The following is a 25120-nucleotide window of genomic DNA, read 5'->3' as shown; positions in this document are numbered from 1 at the left end:
CTGATTAGACTCCTGGATCTCCACCTGGGGTTTGGCTCTGGATCTCTGCATCTGCTTCCATCAGTCACTGGATGAGAGTTCTATCATGACAGCCAGGGTGTTCGGCCATCCAATCACCAGAGTAGGTCAGCTCAGGCATGCTCTCGACCATTGCCAGTAGTCTATCATGGAGGTATCTTTATGGATTTCTGGGGACCACTCTAGCACTCTGCTTTCTTCCTATTCTCATGGGGTTTTCATTTATTATTGTACCTCTTTCCTTGTTCTCCCACTCTGTTCCTGATCCAGCTGGGACTTCCTGCTCCCCTAAGCTCTCTTTCCTCTGACCCTTGCCCTCCATTAGCCCTCTCCCCTTACTCCCAGTTTGCTCATATAGATCTCATCCATTTCTCTGTTGCTGGGTGATCCCTATATCTTTCTTAGGGTCCTCTTTACTAGTTAGCCTCCCCTAGCTCTCATCAGGCCTAAAAGTGAGTGACTCTGTTCATACCCAGTGAGGCCTTTCCTTAGGACCCATTCCTGGGCCCCATCGATTTCCCACAGGAACATCTGCCCAACTTGGCCCCAGTTGCTGGCCAGCAGGAAGGGCCCTCCTTCACCAAGACCCCCCCCCCAGCGGACTCTGCAATCTACTCACCCTGCCCCCATACCCATCTTCCCAAGACCCCAGCCACTTCCTGAGGCTTGGAAACCAACCCCCATCATTCATTGGCCCTAGAGCTCTCATCGGGCCTAGAGAGAGCTCTCATTGGACAAAGAGCTGTCATTGGACCAAGAGTAACCTCAGGAGATGGAATCTGCCTGGCCTCATTAGACCGAGAGTGGCTTTCTGAGAAGTTGAATCTGCCAACTCTCATTGGACAAAGAGAGGCTTCCTGAAACACAGAATCTGTCAGCTCTGACTAGACCAAGAGCCCTGATAAGACCAAGAGCAGATCAGTGAGTCACAGAATTGACTAGCTTGTGTTGACCCAAGAGCAGCTCCCTGAGACACAGAATCTGCCTGCTCTAATGAGACCAATAGCTAAGATAGGACCCAGATGGGCCCCCTGAGACACAGACACAACAAGCACAGAGTGGACCACAGCAACTCACTCAGACACAGGTACATTTTATACCCATTAGAGGAGGAGGTGGGCAGAAGTACATACAACAAGATAAAGGGCAATACAGCATCACCAGATCCTAGCCCTCCTTTAACAGCAAGACCTGAACATCACAAGTTAGAAGAAGCAGAAAAAAGCAACCTTAAGAATAGCATCATGAAGATGCTAGAGGCCTTTCTAGAAAAAATGAAAAATGAAATTGAGGAAATGACAAACTAAAAAAGTGGAAGAAATCTATAAAAAGAATATAGAAAAAGACAAAAAAAATTGGAAGAAATCAATAAATCCCTTAAAGAAAATCATGGAAAAGCAATTTAACAGGTGAGAGAAACAGTTCAAGACCTGAAAGGGGAAATAGAAACAATGAAGAAAACAGAGGGAATGCTGAAAATAAAATTAAAAAAAAAAAAATCTGAGTAAATGAACAGGAAATACAGATGCAAGCATAACCAACAGAACACAAGAGATGGAAGAGATAATTTCTGGTGTAGAGCATACAATAGAGGAAATAGATTCAACAGTCAAAAAAAACAAACAAAACAAACAAACAAAAAAAGCCAAAAATATCATAACACAATATGTCCAAGAAATCTGCGACACCATGAAAAGACCAAACCTAAGATAGAGGATGGAGAATAATACCAACTCAAAGGCACAGAAAATATATTCAACAAGATCATTGGAGAAAACTTCCCTATCTTAAAGAAGGAAATACCTATGAAGATATAAGAAGCCTATAGAACACCAAACAGACCAGACCCTGCTGTGGGATGTTCAAGTATGTCAAATGTGTTGCTCTGATTGGTTAAAATAAAACACTGGTTGGCCAGTAGCCAGGCAAGAAGTATAGGTGGGACAAGCAGAGAAGAGAATTCTGGGAAGTGGAAGGCGGAGGTGGAGAGACACTGCCAGCCGCTGCCATGACAAGGGAGATGTGAGGTACCAATAAGCCATGAGCCATGTGGCAACTTATAGACTAACAGAAATGGATTAATTTAAGATAGAAGAAGTAGATAACAAGAAGCCTGCCATGGCCATACAGTTTGTAAACAATATAAGTTTCTGTGTGTTACTTGGTTGGGTCTGAGCATCTATGGGCCTGGCGGATGAGAGAGATTTGTTCTGACTGTGGGCCAGGCAGGAAAACTCTAGCTACAAGACCCCACAAAAAAGTCTCCTCACCACATAATAATTAAACAACTAAACCTACAGAATAAAGAAAGAATATTAAGAGCAGCAAAGGAAAAAAGCCAAGTGACTTAAAAGGCAAGCCCATCAGAATAACATCCGATTTCTTAGTGTATATGATTTTTCATATTCATAGCCACACCATATGTAGCCACTCTTGTCCCACTTTTTTTCTTAGCACATTTCTTACTAGAAGATGGTAGCTTTAATTTAACGTTACCTGTTTGTACTTTGCCTACATTTATGTCTGTATTCCTAGTGCACGTCTGGTGCCTATTTCAGAAGTGGGTATAAGATCCCCTGCAACTGGAATTAAAGATGAGTGTGAGCTTCCCTATGAATGCTAGAAATTAAACTTAGGTCCCCAAGAAAAGTAATCACTGCTGATACTTGCTAAGCCTTTGCTACATCCCCTCAGTTTTTGCCCCCATTGTATGAAATCTGATCTTATCCCTGTTTGACATTATTGCTATTATTTATTTAGTTTTTTTGGGGGGGGTTGGTTTTTTGTTTTTTTTGTTGTTTTTTTTTTTGCAACAGGCTCTCAGGTAGTCAGACTGACCTTGACCTCATTTGAATCCTTGATCTTCTGAACCTTCTATGTTTCAAGAAGTGCTGGGATTACAAGTGTATACCACTACCACAGCTGTTATGACTCACAGCATCTCTTCTGACTCTGCCTTTCTTCTTGCTCAATTGTTCTGCATTGCTATAAGCTATGGCAGCTTTTCTGTGGAAGTAATACATATTCACAGAATACAGAAAGACTATGCATGTCCAACTTTATGACTTGGTGGGTTGGATCACACTCAACTGACAGTGGGCAGTTCAGGTCATGAAGTAAGGTGGTGGCCCACTGCTGTGGGATGTTCTGTATGTCAAATGTGTTGCTCTGATTGGATAAAATAAAGTGCTGATTGGCCAGTAGCCAGGCAGGAAGGATAGAGTAGGCGGGACAAAGAGGAGGAGAATTGTGGGAAGTGGAAGGCTGGGAGAGACACTGCCCTCTGCCATCATGACAAGCAACATGTAAAGATACTGGTAAGCCACAAGCCACGTGGCAAAGTATAGATTAATAGAAATGGGCTAAATATAAGAGTAAGAGCTAGACAATGGTAGGCCTGAGCTAATGGCCAAGTTTAAATAATGTAAGTGTCTGTGTGTTTATTTTATAAATGGGTTGTTGGACTAAAAGGGCTTGGCAGGGGCTGGAGAGATGGTCTCCAGCTACAGCCTACTTTCTGGACAGTGAGATGTGTCTGCTCCTGGCCAGCAGGGTTTCAACGGGCACAACCTACCTGTGGGAGAGAATGAAAGGGATGGGGGGTACAAAGGATGACAGCAAGACAGGATTCTGATCAAGCTGCAAATTTTATTTTCCTCAGAAAGGCATATATAGCACAGGAGGGGGAAGGGGGCAGCAAGGAGGGAAGGGGGAAGAGACGTGGAAGGGGTGCAGGATGTGAGAAACATGCAGATCATGCAACTGCAGGATGTTGGGCTAAGGTCACTGGTCAGAGCCCATTTGTTCTGTTGCTAGGCTACCTGACTGTGGAATGCTTTTTATGTTCGGTTGTCATGGCACCTAACTGTGGAATGTTCTCTTATCTTTGGGGGCCTCTGGTTAGTAAACAGGTGTTACTGCTCTGGGAAAGGGCAGTGGGCATATGACTTGTTCTCTGGCCTAGCTAGTACTTTTCCATGGTTCATGTTTGGTCCCTGACATCTTGGTGTCTGGCATCAAATTTCAGTTTCTCCCACTGAGTGGGATTAATGGAATGTGCTCTCATTCTTGGCCATATTTATTTTTGAAAATGATTCTATGGGCACCAGTAACAGACACTTGAAATGATTTTAAGAGATATTGTATTGTCCCAATTCTTCAATGCTTCTTTTCTTGTAGGTAATTCAGTGGTGTGTGTGTGTGTGTGTGTGTGTGTGTGTGTGTGTGTGTGTAAACTGTGGCACAGGCCTTAAAACTCACAATGATCTTCCTGCCTCTGTGTCCAGTTTGCTGGCACTAAAAGAGTGGACTACCACTCACAGCTTGAAAAGTAATTTTTATGGTCAAGTCTCCTCTACTTATGGTGGACAGGGAGGTAAGGGATGGTGTCAGGACCCCTGATACTGGAGTTACAGATGTTAGTGACCCTCTATATGTACTGGGAATGGAGGCCAGATGCTCTGAAAGAATCTTCAATGCTCTTAACTGGTAAGGTATTTTCTAACCTAAGTTTTCTATTCTTGGTTATGTTTCTCATTCAAGGTTGCTCAGTCAGTGTCAGATACCAGCCGCTGATTAAAAAGTGAAATTACCCTGAGAGAATTAACCTTAGGCAAAGATGAGCTTCCCAATTCTTTTTTTTTTTTTTTGGAGCCAGGGCCTTGAGCTTGCTAGGCAAGTGCTCTACCACTGAGTTAAATCCCCAGCCCCAAAAGATTTATTTATTTATTATGTATATAGTGTTCTGCCTGCAGGCCAGAAGAGGGCACAAGATCTCATTACAGATGGTTGTGAGCCACCATGTGGGTGCTGGGAATTGAACTCAGGACCTCTGGAAGAGCAGTCAGTGCTCGCAACCTCTGATCAGAGTGTGTTTTACTGAGCATGCTTAAGAATACGCAGAATGCTACATGAACGTGTCCAGACTCCCTACATAAAATCCACATGCTTCCTTGGTTTAGAAAAAGCATTGTTTGAGAAATAACTCCCATTCTATCATTGCATCATGCAGATACATCTTTTCATTTCTTCTGTCTTGGCTATTGTGATGGCTATTCTTGGTAGTCAAACTGGTTACCTCTGGAATTAACTAAAACCCAGAGTTGGGTACAACTGTGAGAGGTTTTTTTTTTAATGTTATGATATTAAAGACCCATCTTAAACTGGATCATTTGAGGTGAGGAGTCAGTGCACACCTTTATCCCCAGAACCCAGGAGGCAGAAGCAGTCAGATTTTCTGAGTTAGAGGCCAGCCTGGTCTACAGAGTGAGTTCCAGGGCTACTTAGATAAACCTTGTCTTTAAAACTCCAAAAAAAAAAAAAAAAACAATCAAACAAAGAATAAGATCCACCTTTAATTTGGATTTTACCTTCTGGTAGCAGGTGACATAAATGAAGGATATTAAAGAAGGAAACACTCTGTTTTTGCCCACTTGCCCTAGCTTTGGCTTTCAACTTTCTTTGCTAGCACTAGGACCTACTTCCTTAAAATTGTGGTGTATAGTGACGACCAGCTGAGACATGCAGCCTCATGGACTGAACAACTACTGGATGCTTCAAATTTCCACTGGTAGGCAGCTATTGTTGGACTACATGGACCACAGCTTGTGAGACATTCTAATGCATCCACTTTCTACATACATGGAGAGATTCATTCTCTCAGTCCTGTTCATGTTGAGAACCTTGAATAAGGCAATAAGCTGTGGTGGTTTTTTTTTTTGTTTGTTTGTTTTTTGTTTTTTTTTTTCTTTTTCAACTGCCTATCAAGGACAATATGATGGCTAACAATAGTGTCCTTAAATCTCTCTTTAATTTTTAACATTCTAGGCACTATTCTACCTGTGGGACAGTGAATCACTCCACCCATATGTAATCCTGGGCTATAGAAGCTAGCTAGGATCATTATGTCCAGAATGAAGAAGGAGAAGTGTCTATGGAGTGCAGGAAGATATCAGGGTCTGCTATTAGAGCCAGAGGCAAGGGATATTGAAATGCATATCTTTGCAGATCTAGAAAGGTCTTTGTCTGGGGTGCAAGACCTGACCAGAAACCACTATGGTGTATCTTTAAGCATAGTGAAAACCTATTGCAGGTGCTCTTGTCACTCAGGCCCCACTTGCTAATCAGGTCCTCCAGGTGACCTGCTGGTCAGAAGTTGTGCTTTGCTTTGAAGAGGAGTTGGAGCCAGTTCTTTTGTGTGGTTTGCTATGATTGTTGTTGCAGGTAGCTGAGCAGAAAGTTTGGGCAAGCTGGGAAACCACGGCATGGTGAGCAAGGGCCTGCTGTCCCCAGATGGGTTGGAGCAGATTGTGAGGTGCAGTCCCCAGATCCGGAAAAGAACCTGCCTCAGGAATCTCTGTCCTGTGAGGTCCCATGTGGTACCTCTCTACCTAGGGGCAGGCCTCTTAATAACTTTGCTCTGTGGGATCAATCTGCTCAGAGCATTGAGGGCAGGGAGTTGTGTATAAAAACTTCTTTCTAGTCAACTTCACCATGCTTTTGGTGCTCCCATGGAAACCAGGCTGTCAAACTCTGAGAGGCCTAGTTTCTCTAGTATTTTATAGATATTTAGCACTTTCATTTAAGCTTTATATATAAGACCCATGTATAGTGAATTTTGTAGAGGTTCTGAAAGGCATCTCATGTTGGGTAACATTCTACTACTACACTGTGATGTAGAAGACTAAAATTGGTGATTTAAAGGCTTTTCCAATGCTTAAGAAACAGTAAGTCTCACAAAGTAGAATTTAGCTAAGGGAGGGCTGCCTCTAAAACACCCCAAAGATAAGTATATACTAACAAGGCCAGTTAGAAATTAGGAGGCTAGAATACATATTTGCTCAGTAGAATTTTTCAGATATTTGGCTCCAAACCATTACAGAGAAGCCACCCCTGATTTATAACCATTCAGTAGGCCTATCCCTTACAGGCCTTTTGAACAAGCTGATCAAGGAGGCATTACAGGGTCACAACCAACCTTAAGGCCTGGCATGCCATAAAGTTTCAGTTTTCTTCTTGAGAAAGGCATAGTTCTGCTAGATGGGCAATATGACACCAGGTGACAACTATTTGAAAAGAAAAACACCGTTGTGTTAAGGACTTGACTGATCAAGCAAGGCTTTCATTTAAGCCCTCAGGCAGGGAAGAGGATTATTCTTGGGAGACCTAGTAACAGCCTGGGGCCTAGACATTAGGAGCTTTCCCTGAGGTCCTGATGTATTGATAATAAAACAGAGCTCTTTTGTTAAAACCAAGAAAATGCTTGAGAGAGTTGTTATGATCTGCAACCAATACCTTTGTGGAGAGGAGTTGCCTCTCTGAGTAGAATGGTATGGCCCTGCTAATAGGACTGCCATTTTCCTTGTTTAAGATAAAAAATAGATGTGAGTAATCATTGGTTTGCTCTCATACAAATCCCTAGTATAAGGAACACATGGCCATGAATTGTTTCAACTTTTCAAAATAATTATGTAAGATTATAACTACATTATGCCCATAGTCTCTTTCCTGCCTAAAAGCCCTACCATTGACCACTCATTGTTTTCTAATTCATGGCCTGTTTTTCTTTAACAGAATTACAGTAACAACAGTTACTATTTGAATGTGACCTTTTTTTTTTGGTTGAAGGACTTCCCAGCTATGAAGCACTGGACAATAAGTGTGTATTTTTACAAAAAGGAGCTTTGGAAAGGGAGTAAGAAGTACTCTGGAAGAACAGAAGATTTTCTACTAAATTACTGATTAGATCCTGTCTGCACCTAGGGTGGAAGGGCAAAGCTGAGAAGGCCTTTGCTGTCCATGTCATATGATATCTCATCATCCAGTAGGGGAGCTACTACTGTCCTGAATTCCATCAGGGTGGCCTTAACTAATGTGAGACCCTGGGAAGCCTTAGCAATTAGGAGCATCAGTGGGAGGTAGTTTGCATGTTCCTTCCAGGATTCTCATCTGATTCTGGTGTTGGCAGCTGTGAGAGAGAACACAATCCATGTCATGGTAAGTGTGGGGACCACTGACCCAGACCAAGAGGAGCAGTTCTGCTGAGCTGTCAGAGCTTCTGTGACTGGGATGGACCATGAACCAGACTGTGTTTCTTTTGGTCCATCTGGTGATCTGGGTAGTAGTCCTTCTCTGAGCTTCACTTAATATGTATTCTGTGGAGAGGGGGACCTCTGCTTCCCTGGCTGTAAGTGGCTCTGATACTTATAATATATTTGCATGTTTTTAGGTGGGTGGATAGAGCAGATACCATATCATGTGCCATAATCCATGTGAGTGGAAATAGAAATTAAATTGTTCTTCTACATTGTTTTGTAATTGGGCATCATTGGGCTGGGTTTGCCTGAAACAATGAGGTGATATGAGACTTTGCAGAGCTACAGCAGGAGATTACCTCCATTTGCCAAGAGATTTCTAAAGATTGGGGCCTATCTGTTTGGAAGAAATATCAGTAGGTGAAGTGTCAGAAACATGACACTTAATGGTCACCTCATTTAATTTTGTGGGAGTTGTGAAGCCTTTGTTAATTTCTGTATACATAGAATTATAGGTAGTTGGGTAATGTTGGTCAAGGTCACACTTTTCCTGGTTGAGTTTCCTTTGACCTTCTTATTAAAAGTTGACTATATTTTCCTGCTTTTGTTTTTGGCTCTTTCTATCTCCTTTATTCTTTCACAAATATTGTCAATATTTTTGATTGTTAATTTTGTGGTAAATATAGAAGTCACAGGGTATCAATATGTATGTTATTTTTTTTCATAGTCCTATTGTTGACTATATCATTCAAATCAAAAATCCTATCATAAATTGTTGAGAATTTCTTGGGATTACATTAAATTCATGCTGCAAATTTCCCATACAAAACATCTTAATAGTGATGCATCATGTTTCCATGGATCATTTACTTACTTCTCTGTTTATTTAGTTTTTGTTGTTATTTTTTTTCTGGAGCTGAGGACCGAACCCAGGGCCTTGTGCTTGCTAGGCAAGCACTCTAACCCAACCCCATGCTGTTGTTAATCTGTGGAAAACTTTTATATTATTGAATAAAAAGTAATAGAGTGATGCACAGGTGACGCAGCATGTATTCTTCTTGGGGATGACTTGAGTTCATATCCCAATATCCAAGTAGGGAGTCTCCTAACCACCTGCTATTTAAGATCCAGCAGATCTGACACCTTCTTTTCTTGTATGTCACCTGTGTACACATGGAAGACATTCTCCCCCAAAAAACATACACAAAATGTGGAGATAAACTTGTTCTCAAAAGTTCTTGTGACTCATAATGTAATTAGAGCAAAACAAATTGCTTTAAGTGTACAATACAAATTATACACCATTTCCTTAAAAATCTGTCATCTGGCATTATTTTTGGAAAATTTTTCATTTCCCCACTCTCATGCAGACATACAGCGATCATCAGTCATAGGAAACAAAATGATGCCTAAGTGATCCTTTTTATTATAAGATAATGAGAGCCTTAGTAATCAAAATGATTCAAGATCATCTCTCAAATGTTAGTGGTACAGCTTTCCTCACCCTATTCATTTTCTATTATTGCCAAAGACAGAACTGCAGTGTGTAAGACGAGTGTTGGCCAGTGACTTCCTGTGGGCTAATTTTGTAGAATCTGTTCCTGTTTAAGAGACCATGATATATATTTGTAGACATGTCTTTTTGTCTTGTTTGGTCAGTGGTTCCATATATTGTTGATTTTTATTAATTGTCATCTAAAGTTATTGTTTCTCTAGAAAATGATGGATCTTCACCAATTTTTTTTCAGAAAATTTGCTATATGATGTTATGAGTTCCTTGAGTTTAGGTTTGTGTGGGAAATTTCTGTAGAGAGACAGTTTTGCTTTTTTGTTCTTGATCTTTAATGCTCATTTCTCCTTATTACTTAACATAACTGTGTTTTCCAGTTGTTGCCACCTTCATGTTTGCGTTCTTGCTGCTTAAGTGATTGACATGGTTAATATTTTGTGACTGTGTTTTTAAAATTTTCTAATATTATCATCTCTGTCTTAATTAGCTTCAGCTGTCAACATGATGTAGCCTAGAGTCACAAACATCAGTTGAGGATCTGCTCAGATCAGAATCACTAGTTATTATGTTTATGAGAAATTTGTATTTATTGGTGTGGGAATGCTCTTCCACTGAGGTTTCAATACCCTAAGCAACTGGGCCTCTGATGGTTAAGAGATCTATCTCAGGACACAACAGTGACCAAGCAAGAAAGGATTCTGATAAATAAAATTTTCCTGTGACTTTTGCCTCCAGCTTGATTTTCTATCCTAAACTCCTACAATTGTTGATTATGATCTGGCAATATCAGCTAAATAAGCCTGTTCATTACCTGAAATGGTATTGGTTAAAAAATTTAATCACAGCAAGATTCAAGCAAATTCGATCAAAAAGTGGTACACCAAAAGTGATTTTGTTGCTGAGTAGAATGTGAGAATATGGTCTTTTGGAGAAATGTGGAAGATATTAGGACTTTAGAGGGCAAAAGCCATAGAAAGCTACACACAGAGTTTAATTGTCTATTATTGTGGGACTAGGAATATGAGAGTGTTGAAAGTAATGCAGACAGTTTAGCTTAAGATCATAGGATTTCAAAGGGAAATAGACAACATAAGAACTATAGCTACAGGTCATTTGTATAATATTTTGTCCTCAAATCATTCGTATTTTCCCTATTCTCTGAAAAAGTGAGGAAAGCAGAATTATGAAGTAATTGCAAAAAGTCAGTCTCAGAGAGAAAAACAGCCCTAAATAATTGCAAATGGAAGTCCTGTAGTGAAGCAGAGGCAAGAAATTTCAAGAAGCTTATCACCATTAAAGAGAAGACCCTTCTTGGCATTTGAAACCTAGGAATGTCCCCTAGAGTAGGTCTCCAGCCACCTAAGCCTTCAATATATGGAAGGAATAGGCAGCTTGTTTCCTAATCCAAAGAAGTAACTTCATACGAAACTTTCTGCCAGGTGGTGGTGGCAGCGCACGCCTGTAATCCCAGCACTCAAGAGGCAGAGGCAGGTGGATCTCTGTGAGTTTGAGGCCAGCCTGGTCTACATAGCTAGTCCAGGAGAGCCTTCAAAGCTACAGAGAAACCCTGTCTCGAAAAACCAACCAACCAACAAACAAACAAACAAAACAAAACAACAACAACAACCAAAAACTGTAACTGTGGTCCAATCATGGTAGCATCCATCAAAACTTAGAAGTCAAATTTGGGGGAATAACCCATGTTGTACTTGTTCTTAAAACAAGAAAGATGCAAAACTGATAGGTCATAAGAATTTTCCTCTGTGATTTCAGTTCAGCACTGTTACACTCATCTATGTTTAGCAGAGTCAGAAATCCAGTGAGGATCCTGTGAGTGTTAATTGAATGAAGCTGTGAAGTTGAAGCCAATTGGTATTTTGAGATGATAAGATGTTTCGATTCCCATGCTATAATACTGCCATGGAGTGCTGCATACAAGGAGTGTAGTTGCAAAGGATAGATATGTATGAAAATTTTCAGGGCTAGAGTTACTTATGCCCTTTGAAAATGAAGCCCCACCTAAGACAGAGTTCCAGGGTTTCTTGTTTGCCCTGCTGAGTTTTAGTCTTGCCTTGTTCCAATATTCCCTCTCTGTGACCACATCCCTTTCTTTCTTTTCTTTAAAAAATTTATTGTCTCTCATACAATACATCCCAACTGCAGTTTCCTGGAAATGCCTCAGAGATCCAGACTTTAGAACAGCACTCAGGCCTCAAAGGGAAATAAACAGCATTGTGAAGCTATGACTTTTCTGTTTTCTATTTCTATTAGAAAAAGTAAGAACACTTATATACTCTCTTGATGGTTTATTTTCTTTATTCTCTCATGTTGTTCTCATCATGCTGTTCTCTCTCATGTTGTTCTCTTTCATTGGTCTGTCCTATCATGCCTTTTTACAGTTTATATATTCTAAAAAACTCAGGCAATAAAGTCATAAAAGTTACATTCATCGATAAAGACATGACTAAAATCAGAAACATCCTGACAACTCTCATCTAATATATCTAAGTGGCCTCTCATGAGCAAGCAAGGGGCTGTGTATAAGTATCTGATTATTCATGAAGACCTTTATCCTGTCACAGCTTGGGCTTCAAGTTACACTAGGCATTGGAGGACTGTAGCTGAAGTTTTCCTATCGATTCCCCAGGGTCCAAGGGGGCTTTGCTATGTCTGTCATGGGATATCAGGGAAAAAAAACAAAAAACAAAAAACTATGTACACTGTTTTCTTATGTCTGTTAATTTTATTCCTCTGAGACAAAATTATATCAATTCAGCTATAGTTCCAGCAGACATTCAAGGCAGGAATAACTCTAGATATAACAAGCTCTATATCCATCTACTTTATTTCTCTGGTATGAAATCTTGTCTCCATAACTGCAGTTCCATCCAGCTCCCCAGCTAATAGCCATGCTAATGACTAACTTCTATGCTTTCAGCCTCATCTTCATCCTCTGTACCCTCTTTCTTGATCTCTGCTACTCTCTCCTCCTGGCACTCAGAAAACTCTACTGGAGATCTGCTTAACCTCTGTGGAACCTCTGTCATCCTCTCTTCTATCTTGCCATGCTGTTCTGTCCTTGTCTACAGAAAATTCCTGCCCTTTCTTTCCCTGGGCATGTGGTTCCCTGCCTCCTCAGGAATGTTGTTTTATCTCTCACCTTGATATGTAAAAACCTCTTTTGTTTTTAGTCAAAATGCTCTGGATAACCACTAGGCCTCCTCAAGGTGAGAGAATGGTCTGAGCTTCATTAGCAAGGGAAACAAAGCTAGGCATCTCCTGCCAGCTTGTCTCCTAAGCTCAGCAGGGCAGTTAGTAACTTAGTTAGTAGGTACATCAGGTCTGGGGAGCTGAATTGTTTACCAGTTGGTCTGGGCATGCAAGGATTTCATAGCAGAAGACAGCTGGAATATTAAAGGCTGGGTAACACCAAATGTTCATAATAAATGGCTTTGCTTTTTGACAGACCTTTGGCCGGTCAAAGTTCAGCTTTAACACACAGCTAAATCTCTATGATACATTCTTGCAGCCCACAAGATTTTCCTGCTCCTGTCTGGCCCACAGTCAGGACAAATCTTTTTTCCCTGCCAATCCTGCAGCCACTCAGACCCAATCAAACATACAGAAACTTATATTACTTATAAACTGTATGGCTGTGGCAGGCTTCTTGTTATCTAGTTTTTGTATTTTAAATTAACACATTTCTGTTAATCTATACGTTGCCACATGTTCTGTGGCTTTACCTGTTGCTTTTACATGTTGCTTCCTGGACAGCAGTCTGTCATCTCCTGACTCTGCCTTCCACTTCCCAGAATTCTCTTCTCTGCTTATCCTGTGTATCCTGTATTTCCTGCCTGGCTACTGGCTAATCAGCATTTTATTTATCAATCAATCAATCAATCAATCAATCAGAGCAACACATTCACAGCATCCACAACAGTGGACCACTAAAGAAGTTCTGAGCCACCATTGCTCCAGCATGTATTGCAGATAGGACAGGTGTATTTCTAATGTTTTGTGGCTGGCTTGGTGTGCCAGTCCCACCACTGGGAGCCTTATGTGGTTACAGAAGATGGTTGAGTCTGCCTCTCTATTCTTGATTACTAGGAGTCCTCACTAGGGCCACCCTTATAAATTTCAGGAACTGCACTGTTTCCATGTGTCTGCTAAAATTTCTCCCATTTCAGTGATTTCTCTCTGTTTTTCTCCCCTCTGTCTCTTCCTTGCTCACCTAACCAGTCTTGTTCCTATCACTACCTACCTCTATTATATTCATAAAATCTATTCTATATCTTTTCAGGGAGAACTATGCATCTCTCCCAGAGCCATTCTTGTTATTTAGCCCCACTGCATGTATGTATTATATTGTGATTAATTGTGTTTTCTGTGATTGTACTTTATTTACTTGCTGATATACACTTATACGTGAGTAAACCATGTTTGTCTATGTGCTTCTGGGTTGCCTTACTGAGGATAGTAAAGAACTCAAGAAACTAGACAACAACAAACCAAAGAATCCAATTATAATGGGGTACATCTCTAAACAGAATTTTCAATAGAGGAATCTAAAGTGGCTGAGAAATATTTGAGGAAATGTTCAGCATCCTTAGCCATCAGGGAAATGGATATAAAAAGTACTTTGAGATTTCATCTTACACCTGTCATAATGGTTAAGAACAATAACACATGTGACTAATGCTAATGCTGACAAGGACATAGAGCAGGAGGATTTGTTGCTTTCACTTGTATAGCCACTGTGGAAATCAATATGCAATTTTCAGAAAATTGAGAATCAATCTACCTCAAGACCAAGCTCTACCAGTCTTGGGCATATACACAAAAGATGCTACTCCATTTTACCACAATAACACTTGTTCAACTATGTTCATAGCTGCTTTATTCATAATAGCCAGAAACTGCAATGCCTGTAATAGTTTGTGTTGATTGATAATTGATGTGGGAAGGCTTCTCCACTGAGGTGTCAATGTCCCTAAGAAAGTGGTCCTTGGCTGGAAAAGAGAGCTTTCTGAGTGAGTTGGCAAGAAAGAAACCAGGAAACATTCTTTGCCCTCAAAACTCCCAAAATGATGGAGTGTCATCTGACACAAACAGCCAGATAAACCCTTTCATTGCCTGACATACATTTGGTTGGAGGATTTAATCGCAGCATCACAAAAGCAAGTTATAACAACAACAAAAAAGGAACAAATAAAGTAATTTATGACTAGCTAGAACCTGAGAATGTTGTCTTTTGGAAGAATATGGAAGATATCAGGACTTTGGGTGAAAAAACCATAGAAAGTTGTACACAGATCTTAACTGGCTGTTCTTGTAGGACCAGGAAGATGAGAATGTTAAGAGTAATGGCAGAAAGTGGAGGTTGAAATCATAGGATTTCAGCTGGAAATAATTAGAATTTATAAAAATTAATTAAGGTAGATGTCATTTGTGTAATATTTGTCTCCAAAATCCTATTTTGCCCATATTCTGGAAATGTAGTAATACAGAATTAAAAAAATAATAATGGGCTAGTTTCTTAAACAGAATATTGAATCTATTGGATGGTTACTACTGATGACTCATTTAGATCTACCGTGGAAAAAAAACAAATGGGGCAGAAATAAATGAAAATGAAAGGGTAATTTCAGAGGTCAGTCAAGTACTGAACAGGCAGGAATTTTCAAGATGTTTTTCACCATTATAGAGAAGGCCCTTGCTATGGAAGGTAGCCTAGCAAAGTGCTCTAAAGGTAAGACTACATTCAACTTCAGTTTATGAAAGGAATGAGCAAAGGGATTTATAGTCCCAGGAAGCAACTTTATACAAAACCTGCAGTATCTGTGGTCTAAGGATGTTTGTGTCCATCACAATTATGAAGTAAAATTTGCAGGATTCCACATCATGTGCTGGTCCTGGAAACAAGAAAGAATCAAAATTTCTAGTCTGTGGTTACAGTTTAGCATCTATGTTTTGGCATATTGTTATGGGCTTCTATGGTTGGCAGAGTCAGAAACCCAGTGAGGAAACTGTGAAGCTGTGAGGATTGGAGCCTACTGCTGTTGGTTATTTTGTTCACTCCTTACTCTTTGGGGGGCCTGCCACCCATTTCTCAAACAAATCACACACACTGAGGCTTATTCTTTCTTACAAATGCTTGGCCTTAACTTGGCTTATTTCTAGCCAGCTTTTCTCAACTTAATTTATTCCATCTACATTTTGGCTGTGGTCTTTTATTTTACTCTTATTCTGTATACCTTTTTTGTTTCTTACTCCTTGTCATACCGTGTACCTGGGTGGCTGGTCCCTGGTGTCCTCCACTTTTCTTGCTCCTTCTTCCTTTTTTTCTCCCACATTTCTCCTTTCATTTATTCTTTCTGCCTGCCAACCCTTCATATCATTTACTGCCTAGCTATTGGCCACTAACTCTTAATTAGACCAATCAAGTATTTTAGACAGGCAAGGTAACATACCTTCATAGAGTTAAACAGTTGCAACATAAAAGAATGCACAGACAACTAAAACACATCTTAAAATAATATTCCACAACAACCTGGGTTTCAATTTGAGACCACAAGATTTTGAGATACCTAATCTATGAGACATCTTCCCAGGAGAGCTAGCAGCATATAAGGAGTGAAAGTAACCAAAGAGAGAATTTCATGGTTAGGGCCATCAAAGCACTTTGAAACGGAAGCCCCATGCATCTGAGATAGAGATACAGGATGTGATGTTTGTCCTGCTGTGCTTCAGGCTTGCCTTGGTCCAATTTTCCCTCACTATGTCTACATTTCTTTATTTTGGAATGTGAATGACATTCAGTGCTGTTGTATATTGTAAAGATGTAACTCATTTTCTGATTTACAAGGTGTCACTGTCAAGAGATCATCTTGAGTGTCAGAAGAGACTTCGGACCTTTGAACAATGTAGGGGCTGCTGCAGACTATGAGGGTGATTGAAGTGACTAAATGCATTTTCTTCTTGGATGACCATGAGCCTGTCATTTCCTGGGTCAGAATGTAGTTGATTGAATGAAAAATCACCCAGATAGGATGATTTACTTAATCACGTGTCTGTCCTTGGTGACTTTCTTTGAATTGCTTGTGAAACTTTTAGTAGGAAAATATTTTCTATATGAAATTCCTAGTTTGGGGTGTAATATCCATCCCTATAGCCTTAACACATTTTCTGTTCTTTGTATCTACTGTGTTGTTGTTGAAATTAATCTAATCCAGTTTCCTTGTGTTTTCATGCAGTCACCACCATTACAGAATCTAACTCTATGTCAAATAAGATTCAGTAGAAGCCATTGCTGTTCAGTGTTAAGGCACTTGGGTAGCCTGCTCTTTTAATTTTTTTTGTTTGTTTTTTAAGACAAGTTTTGTCTGTGTAGCCCTGGCTGTCCTGAAAGGAGGTCTGTACACCAGGCTGTCCTTGAACTCAGAGATCCCCTTGACTCTGGGTCCCAAGTCCTGGGATCAAAGGTGGGCCAACATTCATGGCTTTTTAGTTTTTATATTATTTGGTAATGGGATGGGCATGGGATATAGGTTTTTGCACATGTCAAGCATATGCTGTTGTATTGAGCTTCACCCATATTTTGAATTTTAAAATTTTTCAGAGGGTATCATTCTGTTTCTCAGAATGGCATGCATGTGTGATGTTAATATTGACTGAGCTGATGGGTGGTGGTGCTGTGCATGCTGTGAATGTGTTGTTCTTATTGGTTGGTAAATAAAATGCTGATTGGCAGCAGCTGCAGGTAGGAGCAAGTGAGCAGGAGGCAGGAGGCAGGGTAGGCAGTTTACAGGGTCCAGGAGAGGTGAAGTACAGTCCAGTGATGCTCTCTGGAGAACTCTGCTCAGTCTACCTCCAGCATTCAGGATCCAGGAACCCAGAGAGCCAGCACATCTGGATCTCAGGTTTTAAGGGTTCCTATCTTGGCCGTGCCTCATAGGTATGACAGCTACCAAAAGCCTCAATGAGGGTAGGACTTCCAGGTCAAAGCTGAAACAGCTACACACTACACTGAGTCTTCTGAGTCATTGGATTGCAGGTGCATGACCTTCCTGCCTGTTTTGTTTTGAATTTTTAAATGAAAATGCATATTTTACCTGTATGCATGGATATGTACCACAAACATGCATCACACTGATCAAAGGATGGTTTCAGAAACCCTGAACTTGGAATAATGGATAGTTGTAATCCTCCATGTAAGTACTGACAATTGAGCCCACCTCTTTGCAAGAACAACAAAAGCTCTTTACTACTCGACCATCTCTCCTGCCATGTGTTATTTATTATCAACATTTACATTGCTAATGTTTTCATTTGTCCATTTGTAACTATTACAACATGCAGTTCTATTTAGTAAAATTTTATCAATGTTACAGTTTGAATTGGGGCATTTCAGGTTTCTGGAAGATGAATACAGAACTGGAGAGAATGCATAGCTCTTTGTAGGATTCTCAGTAAAAAATCTCTGTGTTCCTTCTATCTTTTTTGTTGGATTAACTAATTTTTGCAAGGAAGACAGGGTCTTACTATGTACTTTTGGCCATCCTGGACCTGATTGCATAGACTAGGCTGGCATTCAACTCTGAGGCAGATATACCTGGCTCTGTCTTTTGAGTGTTAGGGTTAAAATTTTGAGCCAATATACCCAGCTTGTCCATCTTATTCGTCTTCTTTGTAGTTTGTAATTGTTCATACAATTTCTCTCATGAGTACTCTGTACTGTGGATTTGTTTACTTGTTTCTCCATGTTTGTTAATAGGCATTTCTCTTGCAAGGTGATATGTCATTCAAAGGGTACATAAATGACAGAGGTGACCCTTTTATTCACCTTCCTTCTAAAGCAAATTGGTAATTACATTTTGATGTCTGTCATGGAGTGAGAGTAGGGAGCACAAGAAGTATATGACTGTACTGTCAAAGAAGTATATATTTACAATATTGTCAGTATCATGCTTTCTGTTCTCTATATGTATGGGATGTTTTAGAATACAGTGACCTATGATGATGTGCATATTGGCTTCACTTGGGAAGAGTGGACGTTGCTGGATCCTTCCCAGAAGAATCTCTACAAAGATGTCATGCTGGAGACCTACAGAAACCTCACTATTATAGGTAAGACTGTTCTTTCTCTCATGTTTTATAATAAGGGGACAACTATTCCTTGGTTTTGGATCCTCCTCTGTAATTTGATTGAGAAAGAAGAATGAGTTGAGTAAATAAGTCATTGTTCTAAGATTCACTGAAGATAGTAACTTTAATTTTGCAAAGTGTTTAATAATATACATTTTCTGGTGCTATATTTTAGGATACAGTTGGGAAGACCATAATATCGAAGAGCATTGTCAAAATTCTAGAAGACATGAAAGGTAATTGTCTTGTGCAAGCAGATACAAATGTGTACCTGAAGAAATTATAATGTGCCCTGGATGTTTTATACAAAAGCAGCGGTATTAATAAGCACCACTTAAAGTGCATTGATGATTACTAAATTCTCACAAAACCATATACCTCAATTTTACATAGGTGGATTACATATGCAAGGCATTCTTTTAAGAAAGAAAACAAGGAGACAATGCCTTTTGAATCATAGCACTGTGAGAGCTATGCTGTAGAACTGCCAATCCATTTATTTCATCCTACTCATATTACAAAAAGTATACACATTGAAGACGTGATAAGTATGTCTACAAAACATTCTAGTAAGCAAAGAGTTCATAGTAAAGCTCATATTGCTCATATACTCGTTGTGGCTATGATGTATCGTGAGAGGGGTAGTTAGAGTCAAGAGCCGAGGGGCAGTTGTTATGGAGAAACTCAATCTCTATACCACAAGTCTGAGGACAAATGTAGCTGAAAGGTTTCCTGTGCCCCACCTAGTCTGCAGCCACTCAGACCCAAGTAAACACAAAGAAGCTTGCTTATATTCATTAAAATTGTTTGGCCATTGGCTCAGGCCTACCACTAACTAGCTCTTATACTTAAACTAACCCATTTCTGTTTAATCTATATGTTGCCATGTGTTCTGGGGCCTTACCTGTGTGCCATTACATGCTGCCCCTGGATAGCAGGCCGGAGTCTCCTCACTCAGCCTTCATCTTCCCAGAATTCTCTTTGTCTGCTTATCCCACTTATACTTCCTGCCTGGCTACTGGCCAATCAGCATTTTATTTATCAACCAATCAGAGCAACACATCCATAGTATACAGTGATATCACCCATTATTTCCCCCCCCCTCTCTTTTTTTTAAAATTTTTCAAGACAGGGTTTCTCAGTGTAGCTTTGCACCTTTCCTGGGACTCACTTGGTAGCCCAGGCTAGCCTTGAACTCATAGAGATCTGCCTGGCTCTGCCTCCTGAGTGCTGGGATTAAAGGCGTGTGCGACCACTGCCTGGCATATTTCCCCCTTTCTTTCTATTTAAAAGGAAATTTTTAACTTCAACATAGTAAAATTACATATAAAAGAACAGTTATCAAGCAAGAATTACAGTTACAATATCTAGTCTATTTGTATTTTATAAAATTAAAGAAAATATTCTATTCTAAATTTGTGAGTCTAAATTTTCATATCTAATTTATTTTTTATCATAATCAAGGAAAAATTTCACTATATCTATCTAGTCTTCAACTACATCAAAGATCTCTGAAGGATATAATAATATTACCTAAGTAAACAGGAAGTACACTTTAAGCAACTTCAAAAAATCTAGAATGAAAGAGACAGCTGACTGCCTGAACAGTCACCCAAAGTTCTTCTGAAATGTTGGGGCATCCATTTTCAGCCCATAGGTCTAGAGTTTCTCAGCCACTTATCTCTGTGTCCTGTAGAATGTCTGGCCATTTTTCTGCAAAGCAGGAACCTGAAGAATCATTTTATCTTGCAAAGTTCAGTGGTCACTTTCCTATGGGTCCTGCATGTCCAGTAGATAAAACATTTTTTCACACAGTGCAGGCAAGAACAGTTTCTTGCCCAAATGACTATTTTTGCCAAGAAGAAGATAAACTCCATATGGAGTGTCTTTGACGTACATTCTGCTCTCTTAAGTAAATTGGTGCTTCTGGGAGCAGACATGTGTCTCATTGTCCAGGAAAGTCTAAGTTTTTAAAACATTTTAAATGCCATGTTCTGTAGGTCTTTGAAGTGTTTGAAGATTATCTACCTAATTGAATTATATCTATGTATACCTACAAAAGTTAACATGACTATAAGTTTGACTGTAATAGAAGACTAATTATTAATCTGTATTTTTAATTATCCATTACAATTTAAATGAGTTACATAAACATAATACCTTAAACAAGAGTGGAAATAAATATATAGTATAATAAAATCTACTCTAAATTTATGTCAATAAACTAAAATCTATAGCAATGTAACACATTTTAAACAAATTGCTCTTTAAAAGTAGGTTCAGTAATCTATCCTTTTATCCTATATTTCTATATCATAGCCCCTTTCTTCTTTGAGAAAGATATTGATTATGTCCAATAACAATTTGTAACCAACAACCTAAACACAGACAAACATCCATAATCCATTTTTTTGGAATGTGGGTGTAGTTTTCTAGGTGACTTCCTGCTGATAAAGGGTGTTATATTCTTATGGGCATACAAAGAATATTTTAGGATTATGGTCAAGTTCTGACTGGAGTATTCTCTGGGGCTGTATTCTCTGAGCCAGTTTCCTTGAAGTTGATTTTGTATGTTAGATGATTTGTGCCATGGTTTCATTGGAGACCTTTCAGGGGGTCTTGGCTGGTCAAACCATATTAGCCTGGAAGCAATCCACAAGTTCTCATCTACTGTGGAAACAAAAACAAAACCTCTTTTCCAAATCAGTGTATCTATAGACATAAATTTTGAAATTGAGATAACTTTAAAGTATATATATTGATTTAACTCAGCAGTTTTTGTAGTCAAATGTCTCTCTGCAGTTAAAAACCCCAAAGATAATATAATCCAGATTTTCTGTGTAATATCCATCCTTATGTGGCTTACATTTATACTACTTTTACTGTCCCTTTAAAGACTTTAAAAAAAACTATTTCTTTATATAACTGTGTATATTCCTTTTCTTCTCTCTTCCACACGTATGTACATTTTTACACACAATGTAAACTGTTTAGGGTTTATCCCATCTGCGTTTGTCTTATTTTCAATCTATAATTCTTATCTGGACAGGAGAGACTTTAAACTGCTAAACTGCATGGCCAGGACATAAAGTGGAAGGCTTAGCTGTTGATTCCTCCCATTTCAGATTTTCAACATGGTGGAGGTAATTCACCTCCGGCTCTGATTCATGTGTACCACCAGCTCTTGGAAGAACTGGGTCTATGCCTCCATTAAAGTAGTCTGTAGCTCAGAAACCTTTTTTTCCCTTTCTATTTTTCTCCTCCGTATTAGCAAAAGCTGTATCCACCATGCAGCATACTGCACAGCTTGGAGATGCCTCTGTGCAATGTGGTGGAAATCCGCCAGGCTGCAGGTCAAGCACACACACTGCTGTGAACCCATTATATTGTAGCTCATGTCTTGTCTGAGATACACAACTATGAAGCTATTTTTAGCTCCATTTTAGAATCTTATTTTTTAAAGTTTTCTCACGTTTTAGGTGGAAATTCTCACCCCATGACTTGACTCCATTTGTAGCTGAAAGTTTTCCTGTTTCCTTCCCAGTCTGTAGCTGCTCAGACTACAGTAAACACATAGAGCCTTATATTTATTTATACTGCTCAGTCATTAGGTCAGGTCTACCACTGACTGGCTCTTACACGTAAACTACTCCATTGCTCTTAATCTATATGTTGCTACATGTTCTGTGACTTTACCTGTGTACCATAACATGTTTCTTCCTGGATGGCAGGATAGTGTCTCCTCACTCAGCCTTCATCTTCCCAGAATTCTCCTTGTCTGCTTTTCCTGCTTATACTTCTTACCTGGCTACTGGCCAATCAGCATTTTAGTTACCAACCTATCAGAGCAACACATTCACAGCATACAGAGTGACATCACCCATCAGTTAAACTAAATTCAGTGTGGAAATCTTTTATTTGTTTTTCTTCCTTTACTAGGTTTATCATATGTCACTTTGGATATAAGCCACTTGAGCAAAGGGTTACTGAAAGACATAACAATCTTTCCCTCAGAACAATTATAAGATGTGTAGCAGTTTCCACATTGAATACACTTGGTAAATTTGCTTAAAATATACAAGTAATTGGTTTCTAGCTTCATTGGTGACTCATCAACAAACTCACACTAGAGAAAAGACCTATGAGTACTAGGACTGTGTAAATGCAACATGAATGTAAACACTGTGATGAAACCATAACATCTGATTCCTCTTTACATTTGGAACAAATTGTAAAATTAAGTCAACAGAATGTTGAATGTGGTAAAGTTTTTACTTGTACCAATTATCCTTTCAGGCATGAAAGAAGCCAAACTGGAATGAAAACTTCTGTATATATGCAATGTGGTAAAGCCTTTGCATATGATAGTCAGCTTCAAAGGCATGAAAGAAGACGTACTGGAGAGAAACCCCATGGAAGTAGTCAGTGTAATAAATCCTCTGCATGTCACAATAATCTTCAAAGGCATCAAAGAACATATACTGGAGAGAAATGTTGTGAAGGTAATCAGTGTGGTAAAGCCTTTGCACAGCACAGTCATCTTCAGATTCATAAAAGAACACATACTGGAAAGGAACCATATGAATTTAATCAATGTGATAAAGCCCTTGAACATCATGGTATTCTTCAACTGCAGAAAAGAATACATACCACAGAGAAACTCTATGAATGCAATCAATGTGGTAAAACCTTTGCTCATCACATTACTCTTCAAAGGCATAAAAGAACACATACTGGAGAGAAACTCTATAAATGTATTCAGTGTGATAAAGCTTTTGCACTTCACAGTAATCTTCAAATGCATAAAAGAACACATACTGGAGAGAAACCCTTTGAATGTAATCAATGTGGTAAGACATTTACACAACATGGTCATCTACAAGTACATAAAAGAACACATACTGGAGAGAAACCTTATGAATGTAATCAATGTGGTAAAGCCTTTGGTCATCACAGTACTCTTCAAAGGCATGAAAGAACACATACTGGAGAGAAACCCTATGAATGTAATCAATGTGGTAAAGCCTTTGCACGCCAGAGTCATCTTCAAATTCATAGAAGAACACATACTGGAGAGAAACCCTTTGAATGTAATCAGTGTGGTAAAGCCTTTGCACAACACACTCGTCTTCAAGAACATAAAAGAACACATACTGGGGAGAAACTCTATGAATGTAATCAATGTGGTAAAGCCTTTGCACAACACAGTCATCTTCAAGGACATAAAAGAACACATACTGGAGAGAAACCATATAAATGTAATCAATGTGATAAAGCCTTTGCATGTCAGAGTAGCCTGCAAAGCCATAAAAGTACACATACTGGAGAGAAACCCTACGAATGCAAGCAATGTGGTAAAGCCTTTGCACGTGACAGTGATCTTCAGAGGCATAAAAGAACACATACTGGAGAGAAACCCTATGAATGTAATCAGTGTGGTAAAGCCTTTACACGCCCCAGTACTCTTCAAATGCATAAAAGAACACATACTGGAGAGAAACCCTATGAATGTATTCAGTGTGGTAAAGCTTTTGCACTTCACAGTAATCTTCAAATTCATAAAAGAACACATACTGGTGAGAAACCCTATGAATGTAATCAATGTGGTAAAGCCTTTGCACAACACAGTGATCTACAAGAACATAAAAGAACACATACTGGAGAGAAACCCTATGAATGTAATCAATGTGGTAAAGCCTTTGGTCATCGCAGTACTCTTCAAAAGCATAAAAGAACACATACTGGAGAGAAACCCTATGAATGTAATCAATGTGGTAAAGCCTTTGCACGTCAGAGTCATCTTCAAATTCATAAAAGAACACATTACTCGAGAGAAACCCTTGGAATGCAATCAATGTAAAGCCTTTCCACAACAGTCATCTTAAAGAACATAAAAGAACACATACTGGGGAGAAACTATATGAATGTAATCAATGTGGTAAAGACTTTGCACAACACAGTCATCTTCAAGGACATGAAAGAACACATTCTGGAGAGAAACCATATAAATGTAATCAATGTGATAAAGCCTTTGCATGTCAAAGTAGCCTGGAAAAGCACAAAAGTACATATACTGGAGAGAAACCCTGTGAATATAATCAGTGTGGTAAAGCCTTTGCTTATCAGAATGCTCTTTAATTGCATAAAAGAACACGCAGTGGAGACAGACTATAAATGTAATCAATGTGGTAAAACATTTACATATCAAAGTAACATTCAAGTACATAAAGAACACATGCTATGTAGAAACCCTGTGAATGTAATCAATGTGATAAATCCTAGTTACAACACAGAGTAACCCTATAACTAAAACTTTTAGTGTGTAATTGATCTCTTAAAGCCTTTGAATATAACATAAGACTTTGATGATCTGACAAAACTCATACCAAAGGGAATCTGTATATTTATAAAAATT

The 25120-nt window shown here is 39.2% G+C and overlaps 1 protein-coding gene across 2 annotated transcripts in view; it reads left to right on the top strand.

The window, feature by feature from the left end:
* The window catches only part of LOC118576003 (zinc finger protein 431-like), an 81579-nt gene extending 56661 nt beyond the window's left edge, over positions 1 to 24918 (top strand). Inside the window, exons 2-6 of one of the 2 annotated variants that reach the window (XM_036176385.1) lie at positions 18561 to 18687; positions 18881 to 18941; positions 23002 to 23085; positions 23422 to 24527; positions 24692 to 24918. In XM_036176385.1, the coding sequence (XP_036032278.1) occupies positions 18561 to 18687; positions 18881 to 18941; positions 23002 to 23085; positions 23422 to 24527; positions 24692 to 24843 (1530 nt within the window). In that variant the 3' untranslated portion in view covers positions 24844 to 24918. Of the gene's footprint in view, positions 1 to 18560; positions 18688 to 18880; positions 18942 to 23001; positions 24645 to 24691 lie in introns of those variants that run through there. The other variant, XM_036176384.1, reaches the window with a different exon arrangement.
* The last annotated feature ends 202 nt before the right edge of the window (positions 24919 to 25120 follow it).

This window comes from Onychomys torridus, unplaced genomic scaffold, assembly GCF_903995425.1.
Source record: "Onychomys torridus unplaced genomic scaffold, mOncTor1.1, whole genome shotgun sequence".
Taxonomy (NCBI): Eukaryota; Metazoa; Chordata; class Mammalia; order Rodentia; family Cricetidae; genus Onychomys; species Onychomys torridus.
This window is presented reverse-complemented; position numbering and strand designations above follow the sequence as displayed.